Source organism: Schistosoma mansoni, chromosome 2, assembly GCF_000237925.1.
Source record: "Schistosoma mansoni strain Puerto Rico chromosome 2, complete genome".
Lineage (NCBI taxonomy): Eukaryota > Metazoa > Platyhelminthes > Trematoda > Strigeidida > Schistosomatidae > Schistosoma > Schistosoma mansoni.
The window spans coordinates 5,860,625-5,876,035 of record NC_031496.1 but is presented as its reverse complement, the minus strand read 5'-3'; the positions used below and the strand labels follow the sequence as shown (position 1 = coordinate 5,876,035).

The 15,411-nt window shown below is 32.5% G+C and overlaps 1 protein-coding gene across 1 annotated transcript in view; it reads left to right on the top strand.

Moving 5' to 3' along the window:
* Smp_194530 (hypothetical protein) overlaps positions 1–15,411 on the top strand; it is a gene marked incomplete at both ends in the record, with an annotated part of 52,625 nt that overhangs the window by 16,979 nt on the left and 20,235 nt on the right. The window contains 5 exons of the mRNA XM_018795466.1: positions 589–670; positions 2,397–2,543; positions 5,813–5,997; positions 8,951–9,067; positions 13,632–13,823. Of these exons, the coding sequence (XP_018649776.1) occupies positions 589–670; positions 2,397–2,543; positions 5,813–5,997; positions 8,951–9,067; positions 13,632–13,823 (723 nt within the window). The remainder of the gene's footprint in view (positions 1–588; positions 671–2,396; positions 2,544–5,812; positions 5,998–8,950; positions 9,068–13,631; positions 13,824–15,411) is intronic.

The following is a 15,411-nucleotide window of genomic DNA, read 5'->3' as shown; positions in this document are numbered from 1 at the left end:
CTCTCCCTCTCGAAATGCTCTCATATGGCCACGCGTTTATAGCCTCTGACAGGGAAGTCCTACCCACCACCTTCTCGTGGCAGGGGTGTTGTTTACAAAATTGAGAGGATGAAAAGCGAATGTTCGGAGCTTTAACCGGGTTGGTGGACACGTAAAGTTCACCTAGGGGAGTTGGAAAACACTGATTCCAAACCAATGGTGCACATGGGCTCCAGGATCCTGAGGGAAGAAATGGCGTATGAACCTGTTGTTGGTCACCGGCTGCAATGGTACTGCATCTCCTAACGTTGCTCCATTACCTTGTGTATCAGATCTTTATGTCGAAGGCTCCGGGTGTGGTCCCCTAAGAAAACCACCTGCTTCGGTTTGGGCACCCGGGCAGTATCACAGCCCTCACCTAAATCAAATAAGATTTGTGTGGCGCATATGTATCTGGAGCCTCTTTCTACCAATATTTATGTTATCAAATAAATAAATAAATAAATGAATATGAATACGATTATAGGTCTAATAATATTGTGAAATTAACACTCAGAATAATAGTAATAATACTTAATACTATTGTTATAACTCATTATTATTTTATAGATTGATGGAGAGTTAAATTGTAATGAGATTCTAGAGGATATTCTGGAAGTGTGTGATCATATGATTTCTAATAATTTGGTTGGTAAGTTCCCTTAACTTCTATTTAACTACAGCCTGATTATAGAATTTCTCAGTACCATTATTAAAATGGATAGGCTGTTGTAAAATAATTCATTAACATTTCATGTTATGATCACACCTTAGTACTCAAGTTTTTTGAGTTATTCTGAACTTACTAGGTTGATTACAACAAAATCATGCTATAAGTGTTTTTACTTTCTGTTGTTGATGCTGACGACTTCCAGCTAATCAATCTCTGTTGATCGGTGTGCTTTCTGAATAGGTTGCCTTGATATTGCCCTTTGGTCTAAAGTTTATGCTGGAGTTACATAGTGGCTAGAAGTGGAATTAAGGATGTGCATTTCACTTTTTGAGATTCATCAGCTGATTATACATACATTCCAGTATTTATGTACCCATTGAGACTCGAGTCCTGTACGTTTAGATTCAAGTGCTAATAAGTCATCTATTGAACTGCTGTGTCCATAAAGCTTTTGCGACTCTTATGAATTTATAACCGTGGATGAAGTCTTTGAGATTAGAAACGAAATATACTTTGCTCGAGTCTTAGTGTAAGCATCAATCCTGAGATCTCACAAACGCATACAGCTAGTTAGTCCCAAATAGGACTAATTGATCGTCCTGAACCCCATGCTATCTATTATCCAACTTTGATCAAAATTAAAGTACAGTGTTTTGATATCGTGTTTCCCATATTGAAACCAGAAGCATTCTTGAATCTACATTCACATATTAAAAAAAATATATATTTTGCTTATTATTATTTGTAGGCATTATACACAGAGGTATAGATCTCTTGATAACCGCAGTTTTTCAGTCACGAAATATAAATAAATTTCTATTTGAGTGGCTAGTAACATTACCAATATTGTTACTAGTTTGTATGAAGAAAATATCTTCAAATTTTGTTTATCAGCATTTCGGGAATGACGTTTTACTAGAACTTATATATTAGCTATAAAAAATTACTGGGTTGACAGTACAGTTATTTTTTACCCGAGTTAGTCTAGGGAACTATTTATTCCAAATAAAAACAGAGATATTAGTCTACATGATTACTATCAAATCTTAAAATGCATATTAAATAAGCGTTTAATAAAGTTCTGGATGAAGTTATTCTGAAGCAAACAGCTTAATTGTAAACCTAGTCGTCAGTGTATTAATTATGTCTTCTTTTGATAATAAATTCTTGAAATTGGTAGTTTTTAATGTTTTGAACAGGCCAGTTAGCCAAGATAAAAGTTTTCATTTCAATGCATCCAACGAAAAGGTGAATATCACGGTAAGCAATGTTACACACTTAGATTTACATAGTCACATGAATGCTTGTAGAGTATTATTTCCACAGTTCATCACAACCAGTAGTTTGCAATAAACATATATACATATATATATCCACTGTTATTTATTACCTCGGTAATAATGTCTCAGACTGTGACACGGTTTAAAACCCTATGATAAACATCAGTTACCTTACGACTGTTACGACTGTAAGCATAAATCCTGTTGGCATGCGACAACTAACTCAATAAGTAGAATGACACAGCTTCTAACCTCCCGATAACTACGTGTTTTCTGGTAACTTATAGTTCGTTTATCTGTGAATATATATATATATATATATATATATATATATATAATTGCAAAAATGTCTTTTATGAGTGATTTTATGTTTACGATATACAGATTCAGAAGTACATCATACATCAAATGCTTCGCCTGATAATCTGATAATCTGCTTATCCCAATAAATCATGGAACGAGGGGGCGTGGAAGCAGACCGAGTATAAGTAGTATTCCAAGAATTGTACCAGTATTCTCTGACAATGGTCGAATGAGTGGTATTTATAATTGTCCAATAATTTTATTATTAGGTAAGTGTACATAAAATACATGTTCGTTCAATTGGCATCTAGAAGGCGATGAATATTTTCATTACCAATACATATAGTAACCATAAAAATTTTGAACAAAAGGCAATTATACATGGGATTATCTATATCTCAGATGAAAAATTACAATGGTAAATTTCAGAAAATTCATGGATAAAGATTGCGAAAAGCATAAGTCATAGTGTGGTGTATGCTCCTTAAGTTGAAAGATATGAGTAGTATGTAGCAGCAATCGGAATTTGAATGCCTGCCAAAACAAGATCGAATTGAAGAATAAAGGGGGAAAACAGAAAGCGATTTGAATGACAACGTAGTTTAGACATTTATGAACACATTCAACCGAGGAAATGCTGAAATCCTAAACGCAGGTAACAGAAAGAATGTCAGAAAACTTCTGGGAGCATGAAACTCAGAGCAATCATCAACTATTTAACACATTAAAATAGACTCAATTTACGAACTATTTTAAAAATTTATGAGTAGTTATAAAGTTGAAATCAAGTCTGGAAAAAGTAATCAAAATAAATGAGCAGATAACGATTGGAATAACTGTTAATACAATTTAATCAAGTTACAAGTCAATCGGATAAGCTAATAGTCAGTTGTGTGGAAATTCAAATAGTTCACTTCTACCCGAAGTTTGTGTTAATTTTGTTGTTTACAAAGGCTATGAAAACTTCATGGTTAAATCACCCGAGTCAGATAATTAAGTTTCATTAGATCCATCGAGTTAGCATTCAGTAGTAGTAGTAGTTCATATTTCTAACTTTAGTTATTTTCTACATACATTAGAAAAAGAAGCAACTACTATTCTTTCCATGGTTTTTAATTGTTGTCTAGCTAAGGTCAGTCTTTATTGTAAGCTATCTTTAAAATCATATAATTTCCATTAAGGTATTTCTATTCCAGTAAATTTGAAATGCCATGGAATTATTTAAATCAAAGATTATTATTTCTGAATTTAAAAGTTCCTTGACTGTGTTGGTGATATTTGCTCTTATTATCTATCTAACTGTTTTCTCAATACGTTCTAACTGGAGTCAAATACCGGACCATTAAACTAGGATGAAACGGCCGTCCAGTGCTTTAAGGTTTTCAATGATGATCCAGAATAAATCGACTCGTGAACTCAACTATGAAAATACTACAATCTCCACAAATAATCATACTCAAACTAAATAATTTTAAGCCTCTTACATGTTGTGTAACAATCAAGCTATTCTATCTAATCGATATGTAATAACAACACGAAACTTTTAAAACAAGTGACTACAATATTCCCCCGAAATCCACTCCATCCCAGTCTTACATTGAGAATAATCGGAAAGTTGATTGCATCTGTAAACAATGAATTGTATAAATATTCACAGTAGTTTTAAAGGTATTTCTGAAAAAAAAATATTCAATAAAAATGTGATTTTAAAACTACTGAATTCAAATTTAACCAAATAGTTTTAAAATCTTAAAATTTCGTTTGCAGAAATTTTGTTGTAACTAGATTTTGTTGAATATTTAGAGAAGTTGGGTTTTCCCAACACTACTATTACAATTGATTCGTTTACGGCATATTGACGTTTAAAGTGAATGGTACTGGGTTTGAGGCAAATATTACCATCAATACTAATCACATACCAAATATACTACAAATTCTTTCAGCTTTTTCCAACATAATGCTCTTCATCAACAATTTTTTCTGTGGTCAAATTGTGTTGCTCCGCATGGCGACAATCACTCTCACTTTCATATATATATATATATATATATATATATATATATATATATATATATATATAGTTTTGTATTGTACTTTAGTTTATTTGTGGTGATGATGTAAGGATTCGTTTATAACATTCACGACCAAATCGATCATAAACATAGTATGGTAACTTTGAAGCTTTACTGTAGGATAAATAAGATGAGCTTCTTTTAACAAGTAACATTAAGCTGATACCTGTATACAGTATGTCAGACATTTTGGCTTGATGTTAAATTGTTTGTTTAGTACAGGTGAGCTGATATTACTATACATATACCAATATATGAAATATATGTTTGTTCATTTTGATGCAAATTTTCTTTGGCAATGTAAATCCTTAAGAAATAGTTTCATGATCACATGTTTTTAAAACTAACTCTTAGAATTATTCATGACATTCAATGATTGTATTAAATAATAGTCAGTCAGTCAGTCAGCTACAACGTAGGACCAGGCACATTTATGCATCCGTCCAAGTTGCCATACTTCGTTAGCACAACAAGATGAACACCGGATTCATAGAAGTAGTTAATTTAGTGGTGGTAGTATATAAAAGACAGGTTGTATATAAGGCATTTTTGTAATACGCAGATATTTTTTGAAATGATTACAAAATTAATTTTACACTAAATTCATTACGTTTACTTACTAATGAATATACAAACAGTTTAGTATTGTTTTTATCAAGTATTTATAGCCTTTATAAAAAAGGTAAAAATAAAAGTGACATTACCAATGCTTTTTATCAATGAATTTTTAATGAGAAACATACACGTTGACGTGAAGATTATTTTCATGGTTGAAATCATGAGTCAATTGAAGCTAGACCATCATGGAAAACATGGAAGCACTGGACGGCTGTTTCGCTCTATTATGGGATTCCTCAGCAGTGCGCATCCACGATCCCGCACTCGCGAGATTCGAATCCAGGACCTATCAGTCTCGCGCCAGAGCACTTGACCGATAGACGACTGAGCCGGCACCCAATGGTGTTAATGTCTAACTTCAACCGATCCACGAAATTCGAGCAACCGTTCATCAGTGGTCTATTGGTTAAGTGCTCTGGCGTGAGACTGGTAGGTCCTGCGTTCGAATCTCGCGAGGCGGTACCGTGGATGCGTACTGCTGAGGAGTCCCATAATAGGACGAGTTGGCCGTCCAGTGCTTCCATGTTTTCCATGGTGGTCTAGCTTCAATTGACTCGTGAATTCAACTATGAAAATACTGAAATCTCCACAAAACCCCTTCTGAAGATTACTTGTTGAAATAATTCAATAACTTTTTAACGTAAACTCAGGTATACTAACTTGTGGTTCTTTAATTTTTCAACTGTAACAGTATCACAAAATATAATTCATTAGTTAATAAGGGTTATTGTAGTCTCATTACCACTTCGAGAGAGAGAGAGCGCAAGAGTTGTAAAACGTGAAGAGTTTAAAAGAAAAGTATTCTATATAAAAGACCCATTGTACATTTCGAATTCTTTTTGTTTCAGGTGGTCCAGGCTCTGGACGAACAGAACAAGCATTAAGTTTATGTGAAAAATTTTCTGGTTTAGCATATTTCAATGTTACTGACTTTTTGAGGAAAAATGTTTTGGATTTTATCAATGAAAATGATACTAAAGATTGGGATGTCATTGCACGTCGAGTACATTCTAGTGATCCACCGTTGAAAAAAGTATGTTTATAATTTAGTCTAAATAATAATAACAATAATACTATTACTAATAATAATACTTGGTTAATTAAATATCATATATTGGATTACAATAAAGAATTTTCAGTAAAACTGTAACAGAACTGCTGTTGTATACGGATTTAACATGTGAATATTCAGAAAATATCTAGAAAACGTTTTTTAAGTAGTGATTAGCTGCATCTTATGTTTATCCGTAAATATTTATGAACAACTTTGCAACTACGATATATATTTCCATTTTATTAGTACCACGAATCTATCTAATTCACAAAACCATAGAAAACCTGGAAACGCTGGGAGACTATTTAATCTTAGTGTAGGACTCCTTAAAAAGGCTCATTCGAGATCAGTGCTTACTGGTTGCCTAACAAAGAACAGTCCTTACATTAAATCGAATTATTTCTTATCAATACAGGGAAATTTGAAACCATTGTATACAATGGCTTCAATGTTGCTCGTTTCTAAAACTGAAATTTATTAGTTAAAAACTTTCTCTCATCATTACCTTATTTAAATCGTTCGTTAAGAAATATATAATGTAAAAGTATACCCTGTTATGGTAAGATATATTTGACTAAGAGTAATTCAATTTAGTCAGCCGAGTTTCATAACATGACTTAATAATTTACCTTGATCAACCAAAACTCTTAATTTTCAATTCCACTTATTCAGTAGTCTTACAACGCATTGGAGAAATGTTTCAATGAAACTTATTATTAAATACATTATATGTGAAAAAATTATATTTGAAATAGTCTCAGCGATTGAACTATAAATAATTCCAACGTTTCGTCTAGCTAACTTGTCTGGACTTCTTCAGGGAAATAATCAAAATCATCAAAGAAATATATAGTGTTTTTTTAACAATCATATCAAAATCTCTACTACTTTTTAATCCAATAATATTTGGATGTCGAATGTTTTGTAAACAGGATAATATGAGTCAGTTGAATGAGAATCAAGTGAAAAGTCCAACGATGTGAATTAAAGGAGACTACATAAATTGTGTGTATGTATGTGTGTGTAAGATGAGTTATTAATGAATGATATTCAGTGTTTCTATGTGAAGTAAAAATAAGAATAAAAGTGCAAAAATGAAGGTTGAAAAGTTTTTTCTGAATCATCGAAATTGCAAATATAATGAGAATCATCAAGTACATAATTGTAATGCTAAACATAATTCATATTGATTTCAGTCATAATAACGATTCATGTGAAGTAAACAGGTTGAATAAAAGAAAAGGTCAAATTACTTGTTGATGAATATTTGCCAAATGGTAGCTAGCTGAATACCATCCTTTCTGTTTATGCTGTTCTTATTCGCCCATATATACAGTGCTTCTGCTGTCAATCTTTTTTTATGAGTGTTGAAACCTTTCTGAAGTATTTTGGCCCCTTCAAAATTAATCATGTGTCCCGTTTCCAACGCATGTAACGCTATTGCAGACTTATTCTCAAGTTTCCTTAAGTCAACCGAAGTTTTGGGAACATTTTTTAAACATTGCTTGTGTTCCTTCAACCTTACCTTCAATTGTCTGGATGTTTCTCCAATATAAGCCGCATTACAATCATGACAATTGATCTCATAGACAATATTTTGATGTTCTTCCTTTGGTAACCTACCCTTAACCTTCACCAATGACGATCTTATAGTGTCACATGTTCTAAAATACACTCTTATATCATGCTTGTTTAAGATCCGTTTGATTTGACCACACAACTACTGAGAAATCTAAATTAGTCTGTCATCTGTAGCTAGATGGGATTGACTGTAAATGGACAACGGAGTGTAACTGAACGACTGATTTTTTTCTGTGCTTTTATATAAATGATTCTTATGATTCCAAAAAACGTTTATCATATCCTAACTGTCTTATTTGATTATTTTTCAAAATTTAGGATAGGCTCATTCCAGAATACTGGGTAGGTTTTTGATGTGCTCCGTTTTTGTTGCTTACATTTTACAACTTTCCATTCTGACGGTTTTGTGTAAAATTAGAGTATTTCCATCACAAATTGACATTAGGTGGTGATGACCAACCACTCAAAAACGAAGAAGCGTTTATCAACTATTTTCACTTCCATATTTTGTATACTATTGGATTTCTAATCCATTTGCTTGATCTTTAGTAAAGTTGCAAACATCTAAAAATCGTGGACACTATTTAATACGTGGAGAACAGTTTCGAATCTGAAATGAATAGCTAGTTAGTAATTTTACTTTGTCATTGTGTGGTGTACTCTACGTAAGCTGACAGATTTAAGTAGTATGTAGCAGCACTTGAAAGTGGAATGCATGCCAGCAGAACATTGAATTAAAGAGAAGAGGAAGCGTAACAGAGAAGTCAGAATAACAACGTAGTTGCAGTAATCATTAAATATGTAATGGACAGCTCAAGGAGGATGTGGAAATAATGTATTAAATCTATGATTTTCATATTTTGTAAAAGTGCTTTTGTACTGAGCTTTGAGTGGTATTTTTATTACGATAGCTGGTTACCTTAAAACAAAGCATAGATGGGCTGGAGTTCAAATCTACCACGTAATTGTTAATTTTCTTAAACACAGCCATAAAAATATTATTTGTCATTTGTTTAACCATGTATAAATTACTTATATACGTCCAGGTCTCCGAATGTTCTACAGACCTATCATTGTGTTAGAAATAGGTAGGATTGTAGGATCTCAGAAAAATACGAGAAAAATCTTAGGGTGAGAGCGTTTGCATCATTTTAAATGCAGTTGGAAAAAAAAGCAATTTCTTTCACATATCCATTCGTTTTTAACAGTGTGGTGTATCAACCCATAAATTTCGCATTTTTCTAGAAATATCTTGTTTGTTCTAACAGCCAGTGTATTTTATTGATTTCCTGACATCTCGGAGTAGCACACTTGTTAGTTGTTTGCTTATCATCTTTTTTTTACATGAAAGGACGTGCAATCTGAAGTAATCCGTCTAGAGTCCAGTAATTTGGCTGGTAATAGTAGAGCTGTTATCATTGAAGGATTCCCATGTCATGAAGGTCAACTAAATACATTCAATCAATGTGTAAGTAGTTTCATTTTCTGTTTCGATGAATTATTTATTGACTAAGTTATATTAATAAACTCATATTATTAGTTGAATACTCTTAAACAGTTAATCTTTTTGATAAATTCCAATAATGGGATTATAAAACAAAATTTATCGGGACTATGTGATGTATATTAGTGGAATATATATTCCAAACTGTCGAACCACAAATTATTTTGTTAGGATATTTATATAAAAAGAAAGTAACCAAACTAGACAAACAGGGAAACATAAACAACACAGATGATACCATTTCGGATAATAAATTCAGAATTAATATTACCAGGGTAGGTAAAATGTGATAGAAAACTGTTTCTATATGATGTAATACCAAAGCTCTCATTGTCATTTTTAAAAATCTCGTCTGCTCCTACTTCATGAAAGATCTGGAGCCAAATCACCTAGTTCATAGATCAAAGCATGACGAAGTTCATTCCCCTTAGCATGTTATAACGCTTAGTTTTCCACGTCTACACGAAGGGGATGTTAGTTTGCCTTAGACGAATATTTACACTGGATTCCCTCCTGGTGTCTATTCTACAGGACTTCAACAAAACTCAGATCAAAAACACGTGATTTGCTTTACTAGGACGTAAATATATTTCCACACCAAAAACTGACAACAATCACGGTAATAATAAGGGTAAGAGAATATATAACTCATATAGTACCTGTCAGATTATCTACTGGTCTGACTAAGCAACCAACCAATCATTATTATCCCCGCCCGCACATCGTAGCTGTAAATAATTTCCATCATTTCAGAGAACTATCGGTTAATTTAAAAGATATATGGCTATGGAGTCCAATTTACCATATTTCATTCGGTAAATTGGCCAAGTTTTGATACATTTCATCGTAATTTGCTAGAGTGTAAATTCTTATCTAATTTTCTGGGGAATATGTGATCAGTCAGACAAGACTGGTTAATATTCAGCCTTACTCGTCCAGATTCAATTTCAAAAAACTTACCTACCATTTTTACAGTGTGCAGAAGGCCTCTTTTTCAAAGATTAGAAATGTTAATACTTTGTCATTTTTTGTCATACGCTTTAATGTTAACATGTATTGATACTAAATACCATCCCACTGGATAGCTAATCCACGACATTTAAGTCTTTTGGTTAGCGCTTGACCTTTAAAGCATTTAACCGATATCCAATAGTTTACATAGTTTAAACCATAAAATTCGATTGTCTATGCAAAGTAGGAATATAGATATGGTTAGCATTGTTTAGAACATATTGAACCATTCACAATTAAATGATATGGCTCAAATATCTGTGAAATTGTTTAATATTAGAATTAATTGTTGAAGTAGATATTAGCAATTAGAATCACTGGTAATTCATTTGATCAAATTTATTGTTTTATTATTCCTCATTCATAATACTTTTCTGATGTTGTAAAACATTCAAGTCTCTACACTTATCAGTGAGATATTTGAAGAACATCAGTTGGTGAAAAGTAAACCATCCGTAAACATCCGTTATGTCCAAAAGTTAATAACCTGACATAAACGTAACAATCTTTTAAAATCTTTACCTTTTATGAGCCAAGTTAACCGTGTTATCTATTATAAATCTCCGTATATAATTAACTTTTCTTCTTATTGGTCGAGTTTTATCTTAGAATTTTTGAATGAGATTTACAGTGATATTTACTAATTTCATGATTTATTCTTCAAAGGTATAAGCTCTTTGATAACGTCTAGTTTCCTCTCTCTTTACTGGTACACGATTATCATTTTTAAAGTGTTATTGTGTATAATACGTTCTTCGATTGATCTACTCACGTTAAATTGCCTCTCACACCAACAGTAAGTTTACTAGCATCAGAATAACGATCACAAAAGCGTGCTAGTTTTTACTGGTTTTATGGATCAACCCCAGATATCTACTGAAAACCAAGAAGCGCTAAACAACTACCTCATCTTAGTATTAGATTCTCTATCAATATGTACCCATGGTCATCATCACTAAGGATTAAACCTAGGGATTTCAGTCCGCCTAAGAACGAATAATCCATTAACCAGTTAACCAGAATGCAATGTCATGCATGTCTAATCAGTCCACAATATTGTGCCACCATATTTAATTGTCTTTGATAAGAAACCGCCTTACATCCCACAACTTTTGAACTCCACTGCTCACTACTTCTCACTAGAATTACGAAATGAACTCTCGAAATTACTCACACTATAGACCACATGATAAAGTTTGTGGAGATCATCTAATTATATTGATATTACCAATCTTACTAATTAAGATATCAGTTGACGTTTTTAAAAGAAGATGATATGTCTTCAGACTAAAATGTATAAAAGTATGAAGTCCACATATAAAAAAGGTTAAATGTTACTAATCAGCTGCTAAACCTCATCCCAAGTACTTGTAATTAGGTTGAAGAGTTTAGGTAAACCACACACCTGCTTCAGTTTGGGCACCTAGGTAGTATCGCAGACCTCGCATAAATCAAATGAGGTTTGTGTGGCTCATATATATCTGGTGCCCACTTGTACCAATATTTATGTGTTTGAATAGAACATACATACAGTTATGTAATTTTTTTCATGCAATACGATGAATCACCTAGCACCTTTGATTCTAATTAACAATCAAAACTTTTGTTATGAAGCATATTGAAATTATGATAGCATGATATGAATACATATAAATATGTCTGAGACGAAGTAGATTGTTTTCAACTGATTGACAATTCATCAGAATGATCGATATAAAAGTCTCATTTATCTAAAATGACAAAAATGTCGATGATTTAAGAAGTTGGCATGTAACAAAATTATATTCACTTACTAATGGTCTGACAATTACTGTATTATTAAAAAGTATTCAAATTAATAGGGGATCCAAGAAAAATTTAGAACTTTACACCTTTGGCTCATCTTAAAATTCTTCAACAGTGTGCATGTATGTCCTCACTTAAAACCAAACTAAAGAACTTAATCTCGTAATAGAATGGGTCGAAATGTTAACTTCAGACAAATAGTGGTCTACTGTTATACTCATCAATTGAAAAGTAGACATTACCGAAATATAAAGTCAGTTAAGTGAAGGTGTAATTAATTTGTAATATGAGTCTCCAGTTGTGGAACTCAAAACACTCGTTTCGTTTTAATTCGGACTCATCAGCTGGATCTACTTACATTTCAGTGTTCTTATTTATACTGAGACTTGAACGCAATACCTTTCGTTTCAAATGACATCAAGCTATCCACTGAAATAATGAGTCCAATTAGCTTCTGACTTGTTCAGCGGGTATAAAGATATAAATAGGAATTTGTAACTTCTCCTCATTGATAACCAGAACTGAAAATGATCACATAAGAAATGTATTAAACTCTATATCAGTTCAGGTTGTAAACTTGACTGGTCCTAAATTCACTCAATAACAAATTTTTATTTAGGTAAATAGGAAATAATTGTTTATTAAGGACTCATTACTTGATAACTAGGTAAGTCCGGTTGATTTTCTTTAGGACAAGTATGTATTTGATATGCATATTGCCAAAACTCAAAATATATAGATCAAATTAAAGCAATAATTATTGTATTGTTTTAAACTGGTCTGTTTTACAGATATTTTTCATGATTCAGCTATCGGTCATTTACCTTGTTAATCATAATGACCTATTTATGATGATGAAATCCTAATTTATGGTAGAAATTGAATTTATCTTCAGTTACAGTAATTAGATATAAATAAAACTTCACTAATTCTCTATTATATACACGCTTCCAACTTGCGTTTCTTGTGAACTGATATTATTTCAACACAAGGATGAGCATACTGCAAAGAAGTTTGCTTTGTACTGCTTTTTGGCTGTGAAACGTGGCTTTTGAAAATAAAAGATATTTGTCGGTTACCATTATTTTTTCACAGATACCTTCAAGGCATTTCTCGCATTTATTCGAACCATCGGGTGAGTAATACTGTGGTTAGTTTCAGGGTACTGGGTAAGGATGATAAATTGTTTAATGAGATAGTGATGGTTGGGACATGTGTTACGTATGTGCAATCACCATTTATCTCGGTATACGACAATTTCTGGAGTAATATTGAGAACTGCGAACCCAGGCATGGTATCAAGCAATTAAGTCATTGATAGTTGAACTGAGCGATGTTTTAGATACGAATTACCTGTGGTCTTCACACTTACCATATCCAATTGTTAAAGACGTTGAATGACTACGGAGCAGGTACATTCTCACTTTGTCTTCCTTTAATTACTTAGTTCCAAAATGATCCTTTACATTTCCCTATCCCACAAGTTCGTTTATTCTAATCTTTTCGACTACTGCTGATATGACTAATTCTACTGCCCTAGGAAGTGTTTCATCAATTCGCCTGTCTTTGCATATCAATGCACAACCCTACCAGGTTCCACATTGTATATAGTTGAATGACACTAAATAAAGACAGTCTTACTTTCACAATGTTTTCTCTTTAGATATGTTTAAATTATCTCTTTTTTTAATAATAACCTCACTTACTATTTACATTTTGCTTTCTATTAAAGATCGGTGGCGTAGACTTAGTCATTTTATTAGACTGTGAAGAGACAACATTAATTGATCGATTACATCAACGATATGAACGTTTAAAACGTGCTGAAGATGAAGATGCTGTTGTATTACAACGTATATCATTCTTTAAACATTGTACATTACCTGTTATAAGGTATTATGATGAACGAGGTAAATTAGTAACGGTAAGTCTAGTTAGTTAACTAACTCCTTGTTAAATACTTATTGGAAATTTATGCTGATAATATTCTTTTAAAACTCTTTACGTTCATTTTGTTTCTTGTTTACAATCGAAGCTAAAAGAAGTATGCAAATGCAATTTATTCTCAGAATACACGTTTTATTTCACAAACCGACAGTTTATAGTGCAAGCTGATGAAGTAATTATTCTTGATTACAGACAATGTTTAATTTATCCTGTAACGTGGTATAAATCATCATCATCAGTTTGTTGGACTAATTATTGTAACTTATTTAATTATTATAGATTAGAAATTGGTTACCAAAATATTTATTAAATATTAATATCGAACTGTTATCAGTCACATCTGAGGTCTTATCATGTGATATTTCTACAGAATGGAGAACAATTATTTATTGCTTAATATAATCTATTTACTGTGAGGGGGTTGTTGGAAGTAGTCGACAAGAAACCCTGAACCTAACTTTTATGTTACTTGACACTCGTTAATATGGATGTACCTGTTAACCTGAGGAGACCACTGTTTCTCGGCGCACTCGATCCCGTGTCATCCAGCTTCACAGTCAGATATGTTACCACTGAACCATCCGGGCCGCAACTGATCTTCTGCAGAAATGAGACGTATCCGCCAGGTAACAGCAGTTCCCTAATGATTAGAGGTATACCTTACTGATGAGTGTCAAATAGCACGAAATCTAAGTCCAAGGTTTTCTGTCGACCACCTCCATCTATCAATTTACATCTCATTATAATGCACGCGATGTCAAGTCACTTAGACTAATGACTACATTCAAACTTGATCGACAGAGTTCGATCTGCACAAACCTGATATTTTATGGTATTGATTACTACCCGTTAATTAATCAACTGTAAATAATCCACTTATTGTAAGAGTATTAATTCAATTGGTCATGTCAGCTTCATTATTTCATTTTATATTTAACAATAAACAGTATCTAACGAGACAGTTTTTGATGTTTGATAATTTATAAAATGAAAACTCCGATACAGATTCAACGATTACAATAAATTTGAATCCAATAGATGAACTTTTGTTTAACTATTAATAATCCAAGGTAAAAAAAGATTTTAAAGATAAAAGTCTGCGACAAGCATTATATGAGTATACAAATCTTTTACAAAAGTAGATCATATCATCTGCATATTCTGAGTCTCATGATATGAGATCAACCCTTGAAGAGTTAAATAAGGAACCACAATTTTTCGAACATCTATGAGGAAATTAAATACAAATGGGGGTAATGGTCAGGATTGATAAAAGTCATTTTAAGTTGCAAAGTTAGAAGACAGTTTACCTTAAGCTTCGACTTGACCGTCAGTGTGTGAGTAATGAGCTCTCTGAATGACAAACATTACCACAAAACTATTGGTTTAGAAAGTTGGATGTTATTTTCAAGTCTAGAAGTATCATTATTATCGGAAGTCGGTAATTATGTTTATGATTCAGAACCTAACGAAGAGTGAACATTTATTATATCTATCTACGTTCAAATGTGAAGTCAGCAAGTTTGCTAAGCGTTGGATGAATACAGAAGCTTACACGCTAGCTA